At 36.2% G+C, this 22998-nt stretch overlaps 1 protein-coding gene across 2 annotated transcripts in view; it reads left to right on the plus strand.

The window, feature by feature from the left end:
- Positions 1-2825: 2825 nt before the first annotated feature.
- The window catches only part of LOC145269907 (cytochrome c oxidase assembly factor SCO1-like), a 59765-nt gene continuing 39592 nt past the window's right edge, over positions 2826-22998 (plus strand). Inside the window, exon 1 of one of the 2 annotated variants that reach the window (XM_080125642.1) lies at positions 2826-3026. In XM_080125642.1, the coding sequence (XP_079981768.1) occupies positions 2958-3026 (69 nt within the window). In that variant the 5' untranslated portion in view covers positions 2826-2957. The remainder of the gene's footprint in view (positions 3027-22998) is intronic. The other variant, XM_080125644.1, reaches the window with a different exon arrangement.

Raw genomic sequence — 22998 nt, forward strand, 5'->3', positions numbered from 1 at the left:
GTTATCCCTCGCGATACGTCTTGGAGATCATCCCACACCTCATCTTTGCTCTTAAATTGGCGTCCACTTACATAGAGGCGTTGCTTCATGATACTCCAAAGGTTCTCAATTGGGTTCAAATCTGGTGAATTTGCAGGCCACTCCATCTTCCGTAGCCCAGAGAACCCCAGTTGTTGCAAATAATTTTTGCTTTTGTTTGCTGCATGCGAGGGTGCATTATCCTGCATTTATGCAGGATAATAACAAAAGCAAAGAGTATTTGCATAATGGTTTTTCTGAACCTTTGCTTCTTCAGCCATAGTTCAAAGTGCTCCTGCAGAAAAGCCATGTAAGCATTTGAAGTCATTTTTATGCCTTCTGGGATTCTCCATGGGCCAACTAAAGTACCTCCGATAATCCCTGCCCAAATCATTATCCCACCACCACCTTGTTGGCGCCTTAAACACTGATAACAATGTCGTTCATCTAGGACCCATCCTTTGCTCCAGCTATCTGGGCCATCAAGAGTGACACACACTTCATCCGTGAACAAGACTTTAGAAAAATCCATTTTCATGTTGTCCTCTGTCCATTTCAATCGGTTTTGTATGTGATGTTCCTTTAATGGTTGCTTTGTCACAAGCTTAACAGACTTTGCCACTTCTTTCAGAAGGCAACATCGAGTACTTTTTGAGACATTATTCAATCCGGCTTGGTCAAAGACTTCTTAACTTGTCTGCCAAGGGTTCTTAACTACATCACCTTTAATTTGGAGTAGAGAACGGCGTGAAACAACTCTAGATTTACCTTTATCAGCTCTCTTATGTACCTTTGTAGAGTCTTTGACAAAGTTCTTCACAGTTTGATGGTACCTTGCTATCATTTTCAATATTTCGAGGGTAGTTTTACCTTTTGCTAGCTGTTCTGTAATAGTACTCTTTTCAGAACTACTCAAACCACCTTTACGGCCCATTTTTTTGACGAAACAAACTGCCTTGTTAATAATTTGACACACTTCAAATACCTTGGATTCAGCAATTATGATGGCAAGTTGTTTACATTGCACAGAACAGTACAAAAATTTCACAGTAGACGCAGCTCAGCATTGCCAATGTTTCTGAAGCTTTTGATACAAAACTACCAGTAAGTTTCTGAAACTGGTAAAAATTTTTTATCTCGTTAATAATTTGACACGCAGTGTATAACGGGACTCAGAACAAGGATGATAATAATATTTATATAGATTACACACACTATTCATATTTATAACACATAGATGTGAATTCATTATTGAAGGAATGTGTAATACAGTTCTTTTACATCAGAGGGGGAGAATCATTATTGATGATGGCAGAGGAGACATATTATACTTGAAGGAGTTATACAAAGTTCGTTTACAAGATGATGATAGACAAAACACATTTTCGTTTTCCTTTTGGGTGGAATGACAACAGACGAAGACAACAGTTTACAAATATTAGATGATTCTTTATTCATACCAGCTGGATAATTGATGATTGTCAGGGATTCAAGCTTTTACGACAACATGGTCTCCTTTTCCCTCCTTCCCCCTTTCACCTCCAAAAGGGCATCAACTCTCACTAAATCGCTTTCCGACTCTTGTCTGCTAACTCTCCGTTCGTGACTGTGACTGTGATTGACTCTAACTTCGAACCCTGTCTCAATAAATTGAGAATCTCTTTTCTTTATGACGTCAGAGGTGTGGTCAACCAATGTGACTTATAGTCTATAGAGGTTTATCAGGTTTGTGTCTAACTCTCTGACTTCATAGAAATAAATAATAAAAACATATTTTAAGGGTGAATAAAAAAAGGCAACTTTATTTACTATTTGGGAGGTATATAGAGAAGGTTCGTTTTGTGGCAGAAGAGAATGTTCATGAAATGTGTGTGAGAAAATCAACAGAAAGAATGTTCATTGGGTTATACTTATCGGTTTAGGTGGGAACAAAGTTGGTTTGAATTTACTTCGGTGTCTTCCTTTTCTGGTTTTCGTAAACGAAGCAGTGTTTAGTCATTCAAGGCGTTCGGGCCATAACGTGGGGCCAGTACGTCGTTTTTGACTTTCATAAACTTTTCGGGGCTCCTCCGGCCGCGTGGAAAATCAACCGTCCTCCCTTTTCTTCTTCTTCTCAACCCCAGAAAAAACGTGCCAAAAACCAAACTTCCTTTTTCCACCGGAAGTCCCGCATCTTCCAGTCTGCAGTCAATTCTTATTAATCCCCACAGACTTTATCTCGTTTCAGTTTACCCATGCCCTTTCCGCATATATCTACACACCTCTGATGAACAAAAGAAATTCCTAAATTTAATTGTATCGTTTTTAACCTATTTTATTAATTATTTCTAAAACTCGTATCGTTCATTCTTTTAACTGACATATTTAATATCCAGTTATTTCTAAAAGAATGCACAATCAACTGCATTCATAAATTAAATATCTATCTCTGACATAAATAATATTTAGTTATTTATAAGAAGAATGCTAATCGTTCTGCATTCCTAGGATTTCAATATCTATTATCTTTGAACACTTGCCTACTGGGTTCGATTCTAGCCTTTTCCTAATATCATTTTCAAACTTATCTAGTTTTGCTTTCTTACTTACTGGGATCTAAAAAGGGCGCTTTTTTCATAGCACAAGGTTTTAACAATAGTCAGCAACTTTATGATATCGTATTTTTTTTAAATAAAATAGACTGGCGAGAGAAGTACAAAAAAATTAGTAATTAAATTGTAAATTTCTTTGTAAAAATTTTAAGTGGTTCAAGTGAAAAAAAAAAAAAAAAAAATCTGATAAAATTGAATACGAAACTGACTGCGAGTCTGACAGGAAGTGAGGCAAAGATCAGGTTTTTGTTGTTGTTTTCTTGCCCCACATATCATGGCCGCACCCATTTCTACCTCCATGCTTTTACTTCGGTAGCACGAAAAAGATCAACTTGGAATTTCTTTAAAATGATGTCGACTTCCAAATTTGCGATTTTATTACCTTCGATGGCTCTTCGATACTCGTTAAGACCGAGTGTAAGTTATTTACTTTTTTAAAGAACCTTTAGAAAAAAAAGCTGAGAAAATTTGGGGGAAAAAATCTCGAAATTAACAAAATATATAACGCCAATCACTAGTTATATAATTATATATTTCTACTTTATTATTGTTATTATTTTAGTTTTTACTGGATTATTTTACTAACTAGATTTACGATGTGTATTTATTTTGATATGTATACAACCATTATTATTATTATTATGATTTTCAACTTATAAACGTGTAGGTAAAACATGTTGTTTAGTGATAGTGATTATTTCTTTGATTTCTTTCATTAATAATAAAATACCCATACTTATGCAGAATACGGACCGTACTAAAATAAACGTTATTTAGAAACCTAGATGCTTGTGTAGATTAGTGATGTTTTAAACCAATGCATTTCAGGTGAAACCTATTCTTAACATGGGGAGAGGGTCTTTTAAAACTATTTTGTACTTTCATCTAACAATTTAATAAATAAGATACCGTAAAAATTTAACTTGAAAATTTTATCTAAAAAAGAAAAATAGCACGGTTCGATCGTAATGTACATGTACCAAAATAGCCATAAAATTACTGAAAAGAAGCCATTTTTCATGAGTTAAGAATTTTTCTATATTTTCCATTTTAACGTAAACTTTTTTTTGTGTTTATTTATCGTCTAATCAGGAGGTTATGGACAAGTTAGGTGTTATTTTAACAAATTAGTGCGCTGTGATAAACGAAGCACACCCTGGCCTCCAAAAATGCCCGAGCAACCCTGTCAGCATTCCCCGTTATCGCGCATCGGGCGATTAACAATATAAACTAACCTTTTCTCAAAAGGAAGATAAAGCGTAGTAAAGTGACCATCATCACGATTGACAATAGAATCATAACGAGGACTTTTTTTTTTTTCCTTTTTTTTTTTTTTTTAACATCATATAATCACCCACCGGCCATCAAGACTCGGAAGCCATTCAATTTACGTGATTTTTGGAATATGACATGTTCGTTTTGTGACAAAGATTAGTCTGTATTTTTTTTTTTTTTTCTATTTAGTCAAATTCTAAATGAGAATCGAATATTGGCATTTATGGAGAATACGGGCCGTGCTGAAATAAATGTTTAAAAATCTATTTTCACATGGGAAGGACAGAGGGAGGGCTTTGTTAATTATTCTGTACTTTCAACTTAACAATTTAAAAAAAATATTTTCGATATTTTTGTTTATCAAATTAAGTGAAAGTACAAAATAGTTACAAAACACCCTCTACATGTTAAGAATGGATTTCTCAATAAAAACGTTATTATTTCAGCGCAGTAACATAGATGCATAAGTACCAACAATTTAATAGACAAAACGTTACATTTAACATGCAAATCATATCTAAAAAATAAAAATTAAAAAATAGCACGATCCGTAAACAATAGAAGTACCCTATTTTATTTATCCAATCTGCATTGCAATCCATTGCTTCTTATAACTCTTAACATTCGCTTTCTGATCGTTCCATTATTCATTTATTTTTAAAATTCTTTTCTTGAGATAAATTGAATCAAAATATCAACTTTCTCTTTTAAATAAGCCGACACTTTTTAATTGTCATTCGGGCGTGAACCAAGGGTAAGCGAGTAAGCGACTCGCTCAAATCTGACCTTGTGTCGAATTTTGTTTTATAAGGTGAACAAATTTAAATTCCTCTCATAAAGACACTTAAAAAGAAAAGTAATTTTGTGAAAACGACGAAATCTGTATTCCGAATGTCCACTAAAATTTTATTTTACAAAATAAATAAAATATATATATAATTACTTGGGAGTCACCACTTATCAAGACCCGAAGTCCACTCAAGGATAATGGTTAATGAATGTAAGGTGGCACAGTTTACTAATCGTTCTTGGTGTAAATTGGGTAGAATTTGATTATTTATGGGGACGGCTTAACAAGAACTTGTTTACATTGGATTTGAAGACTACCTGTATTCAACCGAGAAGCTGGCCAGTGTTCTAGTAGAACACTGGCCAGCAGTCCGACTGCTCATCTGTAGAACACTGTTCTACAGATGAGCAGTCGGACTGCTCAGCACTCAGCAGTACTGGGAAAGAAGCTTTGTTCATGGAATCTGTATTTAAATGTAGGCACAGATAGTGAGAAATCGTATATAGTTGTTGTCCTTTTGTGTATAGGTGTTTTTTTTGTTTTTTTGTGAAAGTTTGCCAAAGAGGTACTATAGATTGGAGTTCAGTCGAGCACTTGCCATGAAAATAACGCTAATATAGGCTAACTATATTATTTACCTAACAGAAACTTGTGAAATATTTTCGCGCTTCTTCGGAATAAGAACGAAAATCGAAATATTTAATTTCAATTAAAATCAATTTTATCTACTTAATTGTCATGTCGAAATTAGTAACATATACAAAAATTATGAACAATGATAGAGTAAAAAATAATGAATGAAAATAGTTTTCAAAGCAAATTAAATAATAAACGGGATAGGTCTCTTGATAAACAGGGAAGGTAACTTAAGTCTGTCTTGTCCCCCCCCCAAATAATGGCGGATTAATGGATTGTGAAAATACGTTTTATACACTGTATAAATACCGTTCCAAAAGTGAAGTTGTTTTCCTGTGATGAAGAGAAGATAAATGAATTTGAAGAATCTATCAATCAGGGTGTACTTGTACAGTTTAATAAAGACATTAAAAAATGAAAATATAGAACAAAGTTTATATTGTACGTATCCGTTATGGAATGAAGTTCTCCAAAAAATAAAATTAACTTAATTTCATCAAGTATTTTTTTATATACGGCGAAAAACAGTTTGTTATGATACCGAGCAAAAAGGTTCGAATATTAGGAAGAAAATCTAGTATTAAAGACGAGGAGGGAGTGTCGGCGCTTTAAATTGAGTTATCTCCCGGTGGCGTGTTCTAAAAATCCAAACAAAAATTTTAAAAATTCAAAGATGTCTACCTTCAACGCGCTGTCATAAAAACGTATTTTTTCTGCTGTAAAAAAAACAAAAAAAAACCTACTCGATCAAATTAAGTGAATTTTTTTTAGAGATCTTCAGTTCAAAACGGATATGTGCAATATAACCTTTTTTCGATATTTTCATTTTTTAATGTCTTGATTAAACTGTACAAGTACCAATCAGGGACTGAAATTATTATATTGATCTGCCCCCGTGGGACTCATAGAATCTTTCTAAAGTAGAATCTAATTATGTGCCCTCTCTACAAATAATGCATACGGTGGCAGAATCCTTAAAAGGTTTGTATAATGACTACCTGCAAGTTTTCAGAGAATATGAAGACTGCGGAATAATTGAATCCTCCTCGGTTTCACCCGGAACATACGAGAATTACATCTAAATCCCCCACAGACCTGTTGGAGTAACAACGAAGATCCGCCGTGTCTTCAACTGTTCGTTAAAACGTTGGGTGGGTGGGGGTTTACGGTTTACTTCAGGCAATGACGCCGCTTACTCTGGTGTCAATTTAACAGCTCGACTATTGGGCCTATTACTAGCCTTCAGAAGAAACAATTATGTTCTTTTAGGCGATTTACGTAAGGCCTTCCTACAGATTCACCTGAAATCTATTCAAAATAAGAATAGTTTTTTTTTTTTTTTAAGGGGGACGATAAATTGTACACCTGTTAGATACAATCTATCTATATATCTGTGGAAGTGTGTGTGTATCTGTCTGTCTATGTACATTTCCCTACGCAATAACTCTGTCAATTTTCAGTCTACAGACTCGAAATTTGATATAAAGGGTATTGAGATTTGGGAAAAAAATTTCCTGTCTTTCCTTTCTTACTTTCTCTCTCTGTTCTGCTCTAACCAAGTATGCTGACCTGTTCCACAAACCACAAAATCCTCAACATGAAATATCTCAAAAAAGAAAACACGAATAAACCTAGAACCCCATCCTCCTACGTAGACCCCTACTACCATATCTCCTCCAACATCAGGGGTCTACGTTCTAACCTTCCAGAGGTTGAAACCCAATTACAGGAGACGAAACCTGACATATTCTTTCTAAGCGAAACTGGAATAGGGCCGACTACCTCCCTAGATGAGTTCATAATTAAAGGATACTCTAACCTAACATCTAAATCTGACCCCCAAGATCACCACGGGCATGGAACATGTGCCTACATTAAAGATGGCTTCCCATGTGGCAGGGATATCTCCAGAGAAGACCCTAATCTACCTTATATGGGCTTCCGGGTTGCACTTGCTTACACCACCGCATTTATATTTGCCCTCTATCGCCCCCACAACAGTGGAGTTACTGTCTTTAAGAGTATATCAGAAAAAATTGACCACATCCTGTCTGCTCATCCCTTGGCTAACATCCACATTTGCGGTGACTTCAATGTCCATAATGTGGAATGGCTGACCACACTCAAATAAGACTGATGAAGAGGGGAGGTTCTGTCATGATTTTGCCATTGCCTATGACCTCACTCAGATTGTCCGCGAGCCCACCCGTGTGCCCGATAGTACCGGTCAGTTCGCAAGCCTCCTAGACCTTTTTCTATCCACTTCCCCTGAGCTATGCTCATTTTCCGTTCTATCTCCTCTGGGATCCTCTGACCACTGCGTCGTATCAGTTAAGATAAAAATGAAATATAATAAATCTACAGACGTACCTCTGGGATCCTCCGACCACTGCGTCATATCAGTTAAGATAAAAATGAAATATAATAAATCTACAGACGTACCTCACCACCGTACTGTATACCGATACTCTATGGCGGACTGGGATAGCTTCAAAAACCTAACAGCCAGCCATGGTTCTCCCCCCGAATGTGCTGCTGCCATCGCACACAGAAATCACTTTTTCCTGATAGTACCGGTCAGTTCGCAAGCCTCCTAGACCTTTTTCTATCCACTTCCCCCTGAGCTATGCTCATGTTCCGTTCTATCTCCTCTGGGATCCTCCGACCACTGCGTCGTATCAGTTAAGATAAAAATGAAATATAATAAATCTACAGACGTACCTCACCACCATACTGTATACCGATACTCTATGGCGGACTAGGATAGCTTCCGTAGATTCATATCTGATCTCCCTCTCCATTCCATGTTTAAAAAGGATGTGTCCTCTATAGTATCAGATCTGACCGAATGGTTACTTGTAGGCATAGGCCAATTCATACCATCCAAAAAATTCTAACAAAAACCTAACAGCCAGCCATGGTTCTCCCCCGAATGTGCTGCTGCCATCGCACACAGAAATCACTTTTTCCATAGCTACCAACGTAATAGATGCACTGAAACTAAAGCTGCTTTCAGAACCACCAGTAACCACTGTAAAAGAGTAATAAAAAATGCAAGAGAACTATATGCGCAATCTGTTAAGTCCAAAGTAGCTGAGCAGCGACTTGGTTCCCACTAGTTCTGGCAAATAGCAAATAGGATCTTGAACAGAAACGTGCGCTCTATCCCAACCATTATCAATGGACCAGAGGTCATCTCGACACAAGGCCAAACTATTTGCCAAAAACTTTGCGGCAAATTCTACCCTGTGTGACGATGGCCACCAACTCCCCATATTCCGTCCTATAACAGACAACACGCTATGCAACATACAAATATCTGTGCGTGAGGTTGCCAAGCTAATCAAGAACCTTGACTCCAGTAAAGCAACTGGTCCCGATGGTATTCCAATTATAGTGTTAAAAAAATTACAATCAGAACTTGCCCCCATACTTTCCAAACTGTTTAAGCGTTGCCTTAAGGAGAAGTGCTTTCCAACACCCTGGAAAACCTCATCAGTATGCCCTGTATTTAAGAATTCAGGTAATAAGTCATCCCCCTCTCAATACAGACCAATAAGTCTCCTGTGTGTCATGAGTAAGTTGCTGGAATCCACAATAAATAGAGAAGTAGTCAACCACCTCAGCAGAAATAACCTTCTTAGCGACACGCAATATGGTTTCCGCTCTGCTAGATCTACAGCAGATGTGCTAACGGTTATATCTCATAGGATTAGCGAATCTCTCGACAAAGGCTTCATTTCTAGGGCAATTGCTCTCGACATATCAAAGGCCTTCAATAAGGTTTGGCATAAAGGCCTACTACACAAGATTTCCAACTACGGTATAACTGGAAATGTTTTCTCTATCATTAAATCATTTCTTTCTGATAGGTTCATAAGAGTAGTTGTTGATGGGCAGAAATCAGAGGCCCACAGTATTAATGCTGGAGTCCCTCAGGGGTCCATACTGGGCCCAACTCTCTTCCTGATCTACATCAATGATCTCCCAAAACACATACTAAAATCTTTCGTTGACATCTATGCTGATGACACGACCATCTATGGCAACACATCAAAGGGCGTAAATGATGATATTCTCTCTGATTCTCTCTCCTCTGATCTTGAGCGCGTGGTACAGTGGGGAAAGAGGTGGCTGGTTACCTTTAATGCATCTAAGACCAAGCTCCTATCTCTACATCATAAACGTTCTGATCCCCATCTGGCATCAATTGAAATGAATGGCTCTCGTCTAAGGGAGGCCCCAGGATTTGATAAGCTCCTGGGCTTGACCTTTACACCTGATTTTAAATGGAACACATACATCAAGTCTGTGGCCAAGGTCGCTGAGAAAATGGTGGGATCCTTCTACCGCTCCAGAAGATATCTCACTAATGATGCAATTCTCTATCTATATAAGAGCCAAGTACGTACAAAGATGGAGTACTGCTGCCACATCTGGGCGGGGGCTGCAAAAAACAGCCTATCCTGCCTTGACGGAGTACAAAATAGACTTCGTGGCTTGGTGGGGGATGCCCTTTTCTCTACCCTGCAACCTCTCTCCCACAGAAGAAACGTAGCGAGCCTGTCATTGTTCTATTGTTATTTCCATGGCAGGTGCTCGTCAGAGCTCCATTCTCTGGTCCCCCCTCGCCAATCTTTCTCAAAAAACACTCGACTAGCTGAAACCACCGTCAATAATTTTCCCCACTCCCTATCTGTGCCTAAATCAAAACGTAGATACCATGAACAAAGCTTCTTTCTTAGAACTGCACGCCTGTGGAACTCTGTTCCGCTTGCCTGTTTCCCTCCCGACTTCAACCTGGATGTCTTCAAGTCCAACACAAACAAATTCCTGATGACCCCCCCCCCAAGTAATGACACCTTACCAATTATCCAATACTATTGCTACACTATCCCTTTGATTACTGTACACACAATAACCCTTATCCCTGAGTGGCCATTGGGCCTTGATAAGTGTTGAACTCCATGTAAAAAAAAAAAATGATTTGACCTTTGAGAACTCTACCAAACTCCTCCGTGTTTGTGTGTACAATTCCCTAACTCCATGTGTGTGTGTACAATTCCCTACCAAATTACTCTGTCAATTTTCAGTCTACAGACTCAAGATTTGGCATAAGGAGTATTGAGATTTTCGGTCAGAAATTTGGCTATCAAGGGGTCAAAGTTCAATGATTTGACCTTTGAAAACTTTACCAAACTCCTCTGCTAATTGTTAGTCTAAACACTTGAAATTTTAGATATAGGTTCCTTGCACATGGATCAAACTTTTTAACTTGATTTAATCCCAAAACAAATGTTAAGGGATCAAAATTGGAGTCAAAGTTAAAAAGAATTTGATCTCTCAGCCAATTTTTGGTCTAAGCATTTGAAATTTTCATAAAGTGTATTCAGACATAGGGCAATTTTAATCAGTTTTTGGCCGAAAATTTGGCTGCCAAGGGGTCAAAGTTCCAAAGATTTTACCTTTGTGGTCTCTAGCAAACTATTCAGCTAATTTTTGGTCTAAACATTTGAAATTTTACATAAAGAGTATTGAGACATGCAACAAGCTTTTTAATCAGTTTTTGGGCGAAAATTTGGCTGCCAAAAGGTCAAAGTTGAAAGGGTTGACCTTTGTAAATTCTACCAAACTCCTCTGCCAATTTTGAGTCCAGACACTTGAAATTTTAGATGTTTTAGAGGTTACTTGGACATGAGTTAAAATTTTTAATATATATATATATATACATATGCACATAAAGTTATGAACACTATATAGGGCCCGAGCAAAGCCGGGCTGGACTGCTTGTAAAAAATAGAAAAATTATAAAAAACAAAACTTTTTTATTTTTGATTATAAATAGACTGTCGAAAACACTGTTTTTTTTTTTTTTTTTTTTTTTTTTTTTTTATATATAAAACAAAATTATATATATTGTTTTTAAAATATAATTACCCAATGGTCAAAAAGAAAATTATTCCCAACTCACATTTAGGTAAAAATTCACTTTTTTATAAATAATTGAATTCATTCAAACATACAGCAAAAACAAATAAATAACATCTATACACACACACACACACACACACACACATATATAAGCACGTGCACAGGTGTGTAAGTGTAGTTGACCGAATAGGTTAACTTTTTACCCCCCCCCCATCACAACACACGTGTGTAAGATTTTCAACTGATAGTGTCCGATCCTAAAAATAAATATTGGTACCCTCATTTTTTATTTTATTTTATTTATGAAGACGGTTTATATTTTTTAGTCGGGGGGTGGGGGAGTGGGCATTTCCACCATCAAGAAAAATGCTGAAAACGAAAATAACGTTTACTGGCAATTCATAGTTTTTTTTTTTTGTTTTTTTTTTTTACATAGGCATCACCACATTATCAAGGCCAAGAGGCCACTCAAGGATAAGGGTTAAAGAGTGTACAGTAGAAATTGGACAATATAGTAATCATTAGTAATGAAAATTTGGTAAATTTGATAACTTATATGGAACGGCTCATCAAGAACTTATTTACGTTAGACTTGAACACAACCATATTGTAGTCAGCCGGAAAGCAGGAAAACGGAAAACAATTCCACAGGCGTGCAGTTCTAAGAAAGAAGCTTTGTTCATGGAATCTACGTTTAGGTTTAGGCACAGATAAAGAGTGTGGGGAATTATTGATAGTGTTTACAGCTAGACGAGTGTTTCTTGTGAAAGTTTGGTGAGGGGGGACCATAGACTGAAGCCCAGTCGAACACTTTCCATGAAAATAACGATACATCAGAGACAAACTCGCAACATCTCTTCTGTGAGATAGAGGTTGCAAGGAGGAGAAAAGGACATCTCCTACGAGGCTACGAAGTCTATTTTGAACTCTATCAAGGCAGGACAAGTCCTTTCTAGCAGCTCCTGCCCAGATGTGGCAACAGTATTCCATCCTTGGACGTACCTGGCTCTTATATAGATAGAGAATAGAATCAGCAGTGAGATATTTACCGGATCAATAGAAAGATCCCACCATTTTTCCAGCGGCCTTGGCAACAGATTTGATGTACGTGTTCCATTTAAGATCAGGAGTAATGGTCAAGCCCAGAAGCTTGTCAAAACTTGAAGCCTCCTGAAGACGAGAGCCATTCATTTCAATTGATGCCAAATGGGGATCAGAGTGTTGATGGTGTAAAGAGAGAAGCTTGGTTTTAGATGCATTAAAAGTAACCAGCCACTCCTTTCCCCATTGTACTACGTGCTCAAGATCAGAGGAGAGAGAATTGGAGAGAACTTGGTTGTTTACTGTCTTAGATGTGCTACCATAAATGGTAGTGTCATCAGCATAAATGTCTACAAATGATGTAAGGATGTGATTTGGAAGATCATTAATGTAGATCAGGAAAAGAGTTGGGCCCAGGATGGACCCCTGAGGGACACTGGCATTAATACTGTGAGCTTCTGATTTTTGCCCCTCAACTACTACTCTTATGAACCTATCAGAAAGAAATGATTTAATAATTGAGAAGACATTTCTAGCTATACCATAACTAGAGATCTTGTGAAGTAAACCTTTATGCCATACCCTATCAAAGGCTTTAGATATGTCAAGAGCAATTGCCCTAGAAAGATTGCCACCGTTGAGAGATTTGCTAATCCTATGCGATATAACTGTAAGCACATCTGCTGTAGATCTAGCAGAACGGAAACCATATTGAGTGTCACTAAGAAGGTTATTTTTGTTGAGATGGTTGATTACTTCTGTATTTAACACAGATTCTAGCAACTTACTCATGACGCACAGGAGACTTATTGGCCTGTACTGAGAGGGGGATGAGCGATCACCTGAATTCTTAAATACAGGGCATATTGATGAAATTTTCCAGGGAGGTGGGAAACTATTCTCCTTAAGACAACGTTTAAACAGTTTTGTAAGTATGGGCGCTAGTTCAGGTTGAAGTTTTTTGAGTACTATAATTAGAATACCGTCAGGGCCAGTTGCTTTACTGGAATCAAGGTTTTTGATTAGCTTGGCAACATCACGTACAGATATACGTATATCACATAGCGTGTTTTCTGATACAGGAGGAAATATTGGGGGTTGGCGGCCTTGGTCGCAAAGGGTAGAATTAGCTGCAAAGTTCTTGACAAAGAGTTTGGCTTTGTCTGATGCTGACGAGATTACCTCAGGTCCATTGATAATAGTTGGGATGGAGCACACGTTTCTGTTCAGGATTCTGTTTGCTATTTGCCAAAACTGGTGGGAACCAAACCGCTGCTCAGCTACTTTGGACTTAACAGTTTCTAATATACAAGGAAATATCACTTTCCTGTAAAAATTTTACGTACACTGTGCATCTACTTTATGGCCACCTGTTTTGGTAGGGTAGTGCAGCAATGTACAGTGAACTCAATTTAACGTACCAAATAATAAATTAAAAACATAACGATTTCTTTGTTTAAAAGAGAATGTGGAAAACACGGTTTTTAAATCTAATCAAGAAATGGTTTTATAAGAAACTCAATCTTGCAATAAAAAATTGTGTTTGTGTTAATTTGTGTGTGTGTGTGTGCTTGAGTCTGCAAGCGCGTGCACACGTGTGTGCGCGCTCGAGCATGTGATGTGTGTGTGTGTATATATATGTATGTATATATACACATACGCACATGTGCATTTCATGTTTGTTACTGCAATGTAGTTTGTTTTTGAACCCAAAAGAAGAAAACCGTGTTTTCAACATTATCTTCAGCGAGACAAAGGAAAAGAAACCTAGCATCGCACTATTGAGGGAAAAAAAAGAAAAGAAAAAAAAGGAAAGAAAAAAGAAAATGAAATGTATAATGCGATATGTATATAGTAGATATATGTAACAATTTTTTTTTTCATTAAAATATTTGTTAACCAAGAACTGGTATAGTAATAATGTTATGGAAGGTACGTATAGTGTAGCCATATTTCAATATGATAAATCATTCATTAATGTAGGCAAGAATGGGATTCTAAGAATAATGGAATTTGCCGAGCTCAACCAATAGGAATGGCCGGACGATGGCCCGGCAGGCATTAGTAATTATGTATAGGGAGAAGGGAAAGTTATGTTTAGTCTATGTATGTCATAAGCAGTTAAGAACATTATAGAAAAATGAAGAATAGTACACGATGTATAGTGGTAGTTGTGGTAGGACTTGATAGTCAGAGAGAAAAATAGGAACTTCTTCCTCTGTAGATGTGACGATGGTGATGATACTTCTCCTAGGATGAAATATAGGATTTAATTATAATGAATAAATGTGTATAAAATGGTGTAGTAAAGTTACAGGAGACGGGGGTTGAAGGTTTGGACATAATAAATTTGTATGTAGCATCTGTTAATGAAAACCTATGGCAATTTGGTGCAGAGGGGAATTTCAAAATATTATATAAAGGATAATAAATAAAAGTACAAGTTGTTTAAAATGTCATAAAATGCATGTGATGCAGCAAAAGATTTCACCGAATTTATTTGCGCCACTCGCTCTCGCAGCATAAATTCATAAAAATATGAACTAAACAGATTCATCATAGTCCTGTCGATTCATTCTGTTTGAGTCGATCTTCATTTTTGATCGCAAGGTCAAGGCTGCTTTTTAGTCTGCAAAATGGTAACTGGAGGCCATGTTGATTTTTCTTGCTTAGTTTACTTATATTTAATCATGCATTTCTCGAGTTCCGATGGGTAAAATAAATTGACTTTTTATACAAAATGCCTACTCATGTAATAATGTTTAAGGTACCATTTAATGCTAGTAAGACTAAACTGCTCTCCTTTAACAATTACAAGAAGCCTCTCTAACCACTGATAGCCATGACTAATACCTTCTTACGTGAGAATTCTTCCGTCAAACTCCTCGACTTAACATTCACAGGAAATATGAACTGGAACAAATACCTTGAGGACATTGCGAAGGTTGCTGTAAGAAAGGTGGGCTCCCTCTATTGTGCTAGAAAACTACTTACACCTGAGAGTATCCTGTACTTCTACAAGGCCACCATTTGCTCATGCATAGAGTATTGTTGCTACATCTGGGCTTGTGCATCTACCACTAGTCTCTCCCTCTTGGATAGGGTCTAAAAAAGGATCTCTAATCTAATATATCCCACTTTGTCAAGTAGGATCCAACCCCTGTCCCATTGTCACAATGTTGCATCCCTATGCCTGTTTTACAAGTATTTTAATGGAATATGCTCTGATGAACTCGTTGCACTTGTGCCCCTTTGACTTACATATCCCCGACAAACCCACTTAGCAACAAAATCACACCCCTTAACTATTAAGGTTCCCAAATGCCAGAAAGCTCTCCACTCTAATAGGTTCTTCTCTAGAATGGCTAGACTTTGGAATTCCCTTCCTGCTACCTGTTCCCAAACTGTACTGATATGCAGAAGTTCAAAGGCAACGTAAACCAACATCTTAATCTTTCTTAAACATGGTCCCAATTAGTAGCTCCTTATGTCGTTACGGCAATATGACTTGTTTGGAGTGAAGGGGAGTAAAAAAAAAAATAAATAAATAAATAAAAATAAGGAACATTTTTATTGCCTTATTGTTCTCATATAACCCGTAAACCCTATTTAACGACATTACTGAAGATGGGAGTGGTACCATTAAGATGAGCGACCTATTGTGCTGCAGAACTTATTTTTTTACATAGTCACCGCATTCTCAATGCACTTTCGCCAGAGATGAATGTTGACTCGGTCGTAAAATTCCGGAGCGTGCTTTGTCACTCGCATCTCTGTTGGCTTTCTGATATCAATGAACCCATCTTCTAACTGTGGTGACATTAGCTGCATCGGCTTCGTAAACATTTAGTAGGCGCCAATGAATGTTGATCGGTTCAATTTTTTTCTGCATGGAGGGATTCAATGATGTATCTCTGCTTCTGATGCATGTCCATGACAGCTGTTGCATTCTTAATTCTCACACTGTCAATATCTGTATGAGTGATGAAACTTTCAGGTAATGAATGCATAAATTCAGTCATCATAACAATGCAATTTGATTTGCAATCCCCTCTGATCCATTCTGGCGGAATAAAAATAGGAGGCATTACTTTAGGAACGTCACTCATAATAATATGAAACCTAACTTTGCTTTTTAATTGGAATTAAATTTTGTGGTTTTCGATATTAGTTTTTATTCTGAAGAAGTGTCAATACTAATATACTTAAATATACTGAAATCGAGATATTTTGATGCTTAAATTACATTTTCCAAATACTTTTTATACTTAAATTACATTTTCGAAATATTTTTATTGGTAAATTACATTTTTGAAAGATTTTTATACGTAAATTACATTTATAAATAAAATTTTCAAAATATTTTTATACTTAAAAAAACATTTTCGAAATATTTATATATGTAAATTACATTTTTGAAATAATTATATACTTGTATTTTTGAAATATTTTCTACTTAAATCACATATTCGAAATAATTTTATATTTCAAAACATTTTTGAAATATGATTATACTTCAAAACATTTTTGAAATTTTTTCATATATAAATAAAAGTTCTTAAATATTTGTATACTTGAATAACATTTTCGAAATATTTGTATACTTGAATAACATTTTCGAAATATTTGTATACTTGAATAACATTTTCGAAATATTTGTATACTTGAATAACATTTTCGAAATATTTGTATACTTGAATAACATTTTCGAAATATTTGTATACTTGAATAACATTTTCGAAATATTTGTATACTTGAATAACATTTTCGAAATATTTGTATACTTGAATAACATTTTCGAAATATTTGTATACTTATATATTCAAACTATTTTGATGCTTGATTTACGTTTACGAAATATTTGGATACGTAATTTTTGTTTATGAAATATTTATATACGTAAATTACATTTTCGAAATATTTTCATACTGGAACACATTTTCGAAATATTTTCATACTGGAACACATTTTCGAAATATTTTCATACTGGAACACATTTTCGAAATATTTTATACTGAAAAACATTTTCGAAATATTTTATACTAAAAAAACCTTTTCCAAATATTTATATACGTAAATTACATTTTCAAAATTTTTTTTTTTTTTTTTTTTTTCACCCCAAACAAGGCACAGTGCCACTTTGAAGTAGAGGGCTACTATCGGGGACATAAGTTGCAGGAGTATTATGAAGGAAGAGAAGTAGCAAGATGTCTGTTCACATTACATTTGAACTTCTGCATGTCAGTACAGTTGGGAAAGCAGAATCTCGGAAGGGAGTTTAAAAGTCTTGCAGTTCTGGGGAGGAAACTATTGTAGTAGAAAGCTTTCTTACACCTAGGAACCTCTGTGAAGGGGTGGGATTTAGCTGCTTGTCAGGTTTGTCGGGGGTATTCACGTTGAGGAGGTACAAGTGCTTGTAGTTCGTCAGAGAATTCACCATAAAAGTACTTGTAGAACAGGCAGAGGGATGCAACATTTCGTTAATGGGACAGAGGCTGAAGCTTAGATGACAGTACAGGACCTATCAGGTTGGTGACTCTCTTTTGAACCCTGTCAAGGAGCGAGAGACAAGTTGCAGATGCACCAGTCCAAATGTGACAACAGTACTCCATATGTGGGCGAATGGTGGTGGCCTTATAGAGGCACAGGATACTTTCAGGCATAAGTAGCTTTCTAGCACAGTAGAGAGAGCCCACCTTCTAACAGCAGCCGTGGCAATGCTCTCAATCTATCTATTTCAGTTCATGTTTCCTGTAAACGTTAGGCTGAGAAGTTTAAAGGAAGTACTTTCAGGTAATGTGTTCTTGCCCATTGCTATTGGTGGTCGTGAAGGTGTCTTGTAGTTATTGAAGGAAACAAGCTTAGTCTTGGCAGCATTGAATGTGACCATCCATTTTTGTCCCCATTCCACTACAAATTGGAGGTAATCCTCCGTTTCTGACATTTCCTTAGATATGTATTCATTTGTTTTCCTCTCGTGCTTGTTATAGAGAGTGGTGTCATCAGCAAATATACCCATCTCCGAAGCAATTTTATCATTTATATACGTGAATTACATTTCCGGAATATTCACGTACGTAAATTACCTTTCCGGAATATTCACGTACGTAAATTACCTTTCCGGAATATTCGCGTACGTAAATTACCTTTCCGGAATATTCGCGTACGTAAATTACCTTTCCGGAATATTCGCGTACGTAAATTACCTTTCCGGAATATTCGCGTACGTAAATTACCTTTCCGGAATATTCGCGTACGTAAATTACCTTTCTGGAATATTCGCGTACGTAAATTACCTTTCCGGAATATTCGCGTACGTAAATTACCTTTCCGGAATATTCGCGTACGTAAATTACCTTTCCGGAATATTCGCGTACGTAAATTACCTTTCCGGAATATTCGCGTACGTAAATTACCTTTCCGGAATATTCGCGTACGTAAATTACCTTTCCGGAATATTCGCGTACGTAAATTACCTTTCCGGAATATTCGCGTACGTAAATTACCTTTCCGGAATATTCGCGTACGTAAATTACCTTTCCGGAATATTCGCGTACGTAAATTACCTTTCCGGAATATTCGCGTACGTAAATTACCTTTCCGGAATATTCGCGTACGTAAATTACCTTTCCGGAATATTCGCGTACGTAAATTACCTTTCCGGAATATTCGCGTACGTAAATTACCTTTCCGGAATATATTTATATTTGGAAACCTTTTCATATTTCAAAAACTTTTAAACTGATAGCATAACAAAATTTCATTGTAAATTTTTTATCCCTTTGTTATCTTAGCTTAATCTATAAAGCTGATTTAGTGTATATGTGAGTATATTTATCATACAAGTGAATGTTAAATATAAATAAATGATATACATGAAAAGTAATTATAAAATGTTGGCTGAATAGGTATGAGAGGCTAGTATATGGATCTGCAGATAGATTTCCACATAGTAGTCAAGGAGTTGAGAATCCGAGTCAAAGATATCAAAGGAGTCGAAGTCGGCATCCTAGGAATTCTATGAGTCGGAGTCTGACTTTTACTGTTCGACTCCGCAACTGTGGAAGATCTATTAGAGTAGAAAGCTTTCTGGCATTTAAGGACCTCAACAGTTAAGGGATGATATTTTTTTGTTAAGCAGATTTATTGAGGATATGTACGTCCAGGGGGCACAAGCTCAGTTACTTGTAAAACAGGCACAGGGATGCAACATTGCAGCAATGAGACAGGTTGGAGCTTAGTTGACAAAGTGGGGCCTATTGAATTAAACACTCTTTCTTGGACCCTATTCAAAAAGGAGAGATCACCAGCCCAAATATGGCGACAATACTTCATGCATAGGCGGATGGTGGCTTTGTAGAGGTACAGGATACTCTGAGGTGTGAGAAGTCTTCTAGAGGGAATATTTGATCGAACCTTCAACATTTTTCAGGTGTATCTTATCGAACTCGGGGGAATCTTTTTGCGAAGATCCATGGTGTAACAGGTGAAATTCAGTTGTAAGTTGTTGTAATATTTTGATACATAAATAATGGAGGTTATCGTCCCTAGGAGTTGAAAGATCCTATTTATAAATGCTCCCGATAGGAACTGACAAATAAAATTAATTAACGTTCTGTTATCAACCAATCAGAAACCAGAATTGCTCCATAAAAATTAAATCTTTTAGCATTCCAGCACATAATTTTTTCCGTGTCGATACGAGAAGGATATTTAGCTCTTTGCTTGCAAAATAATAAAGTCCAGAACCTGTACAGAACAGTGAGCCACTGAAAATTCTTCATCTCCAGGACTTGTATAGAAAAGCTACGCGTCGGAAATTCTTTTGCAATTAAACATGGCTGCCAATTTAAGATAGTGAAACACTTCTGGAGTTTGAAGGTTCAATCTTCAGTGCAGGCAATACTAGTAATACCATTGTAATTACTCCTGATCATGGCTGATGGAATGAGAACATTCTACACTCGTGAATAAAATGTGCTTTATTCAAAATTTTGTGCAGATTCCCGAGTTTGACAGAAAAAGATTCCACGAGTTCAACATGATACACCTGAAGAAGATTACATCATTCGAAACATTATGAAAAACACTCATGATGAGAACAGTAGTTTAAATAATACAAATAATTCAAACTTTTATTTTATATTAAATATTAAAATGTTTTTATTTGCAAATATGTTTACAAGTGACTGGAGATCACTTGTGAATTTAATATCCTCCTTTGGAGGAAGTCTGTTCAACCCACCTTGTGTAAATTTCGTACAACAAACAAAAATACATTACTCATGAGTAGGTAAATCCAAACAAATTGGCAATAATTTCCAAACTAGGCTTCCTTTAAAAGCTTTTATGCCATCAATAGTAACATTGACCAAAATCAAATGATGTAAAGTTTATAAGTAAATCTTTGATAGATTTTGAGTTTAGTAAAATGGTCCCCGACTATTGGTACGGTTTCAGAAACTTGAGATTTTAAAGAATTGTTTTGATTACCACAAATTAAGAGGGAAAAGTACATGATAAAAATACATTATGAATACATAGGTCTGTGAAATACAAACTTACCAAGATGTGTAGAGACAATCATCATCCTATTTCGTTTTAATGCCCGTTTTACATGCTGGCATGTGTTGGACAGCTTTAAAAAATTTACTTCCAATCTAACTTATTTCTGGCCAGGTCTTTATTTATCCCTCTTTCCATCAGGTCTATTTTTATCACTTCCTACCATGTTTCCTTGTTAACTAAACCTGTTACCTTAACTGTTTTACATCTACTAATGTTTCAACAATTAATCAAAATCAAGAATCGGAAAAATCTAAATTTTATTGGGGTATTGCAATCAGAAAATTTGTGCTCATTTTTTGATGCCAAAACGATTCTTTTAATTGTCTTTTTTTAAATTTGATTTTCTTTAAAACAATACGTTCCACTGTTGGTACTAATGATAATATAATGAATATTTATTTTAAATGACCAGTAAAACTAAAATTTGTAGATCATCCCCCACAAGTGTATTTTTATGTCTGTGAAAATATATACACATTTTACATATGTTTTTAGGGTAATCAGGAAAAAAATAACAGCTATGATTAAATATTTAGAGATTTATAAAGAATCTGAATTGATAATTGTATCGGAATCAAGAAACAATATTGGAATTGTCTCATCACTAACATCTACCAACTCAAGAACTCTCATTCTTTCAATGTGACCATACCATCAAAGTCTCCAGTTCTGCACATGTCTCTCTCCACTGTCCAGACTTAATTTTCCTCTGAAGTTATCAGATTTAAGCCTATTTTTAAGACACATTACACATCCATTGTATCATTCTCGTATCATTTCTCTCCATTCAACGCATGTCCTCAACCTTCTCTGGCCAGATTTCACTTCCCTACATTATCACACTGAATACACATGCTTGATAGACTCTTCCCTTAATCAACTGTGTTAATACTCTACTCGTTAGTAATGGAATCACATTAACACCTGCTCCTCCTTGTGCTCCAATATTATCACCAAGTAATAAAACTTCTCAGTAGTCCCAATAACTTCACCATGCAGATAAGAATCAATGAATTTTAGTATTGACCATGCTCAACGTTGCTTAACTTCAGTGATTTAACAAGAACTGGTATATCAACGTGATTATGCTGTATACACAACATATAGACATATGGCAATAGTCATTACAAGCTAAAATTATTTTATCTTTGATCGAGTAAGTTGTATGCATGTTCAGCTGGAGAGGACTCGTTTGGGAAGAGGAGAAAGAGGGGGTTAGGAAGAGTAGGGAGGGAAAGATGATGATGATGAGTCCCTTAACACTCCGGAGTCATGAGGGGATGCTGTATTATTTCATGTAGTGTATCTTGGCGAGGAATAGCCTGGCGGACCCCATTCTTCTCAAGGTTTCAGAACACGTAGAGTACCGGGTATGATCAAATGGTGTCCCATCTTAATGCTGAATTGATGCGTCCACGTGATTAAGCTGAATATGCTGATATACTTCCTCCAAATTTGAGTTTCCATTCGTCTCATTGTTTTACATTGCTTGCACACGAATTGATAATCCTTTCTTGTATAAAGCACCTTGGCAAAGTTAATCTGCTTGATGCAGAGTTGAATTATTGTCTGGTTACAGAACGAGCTTGCAGTAAATAAATGAACGTTGTCATTTTGAGTATTTAACTGCAAAGGGAAATAGAGAGCAATAGTATGGCCTCCTTGACAATCGGCTCATAACTGGGAAAAAAAGATGTTGACTCTGAGTCACATCTTTTATAGCTGGTTGCCATGTGACTAAATCAATCAATAATTAACTGTCCCAGATAATCTGACACTCCAAACATTAGGGAAAAAGTGATCCCTAACACACCTGTAAATGACTTTTGCTTGTCATTCATTTTTCATTGGTTTTTGTCACCAAAAAAAATTTTCTTTAGGTAATTGAAAAGATGTGTAATTTTTGAACAGCAGTTTTGACAAAGACTGAAATAAAGTTCAACCAAAATTGTATGTTTGATGATTAAGTTTTTTCACGGCTCTGACAACATCGTATTTAATAATCAGAACATATCCCAAACTCCTAGATTATTGACACAGTTCCCCATCTTGAAGGCAAATAAATGAACTTAACATTGGGTCCAGGCCAACTTAATTGACACTTAATCATTATAGTGGAAATCTGGGCTTTAAATCTGTGAAAAAAAA

The sequence above is a fragment of the Euprymna scolopes genome, chromosome 4 (assembly GCF_053919585.1).
Source record: "Euprymna scolopes isolate OS-2025 chromosome 4, ASM5391958v1, whole genome shotgun sequence".
In the NCBI taxonomy this organism is placed as follows: Eukaryota; Metazoa; Mollusca; class Cephalopoda; order Sepiida; family Sepiolidae; genus Euprymna; species Euprymna scolopes.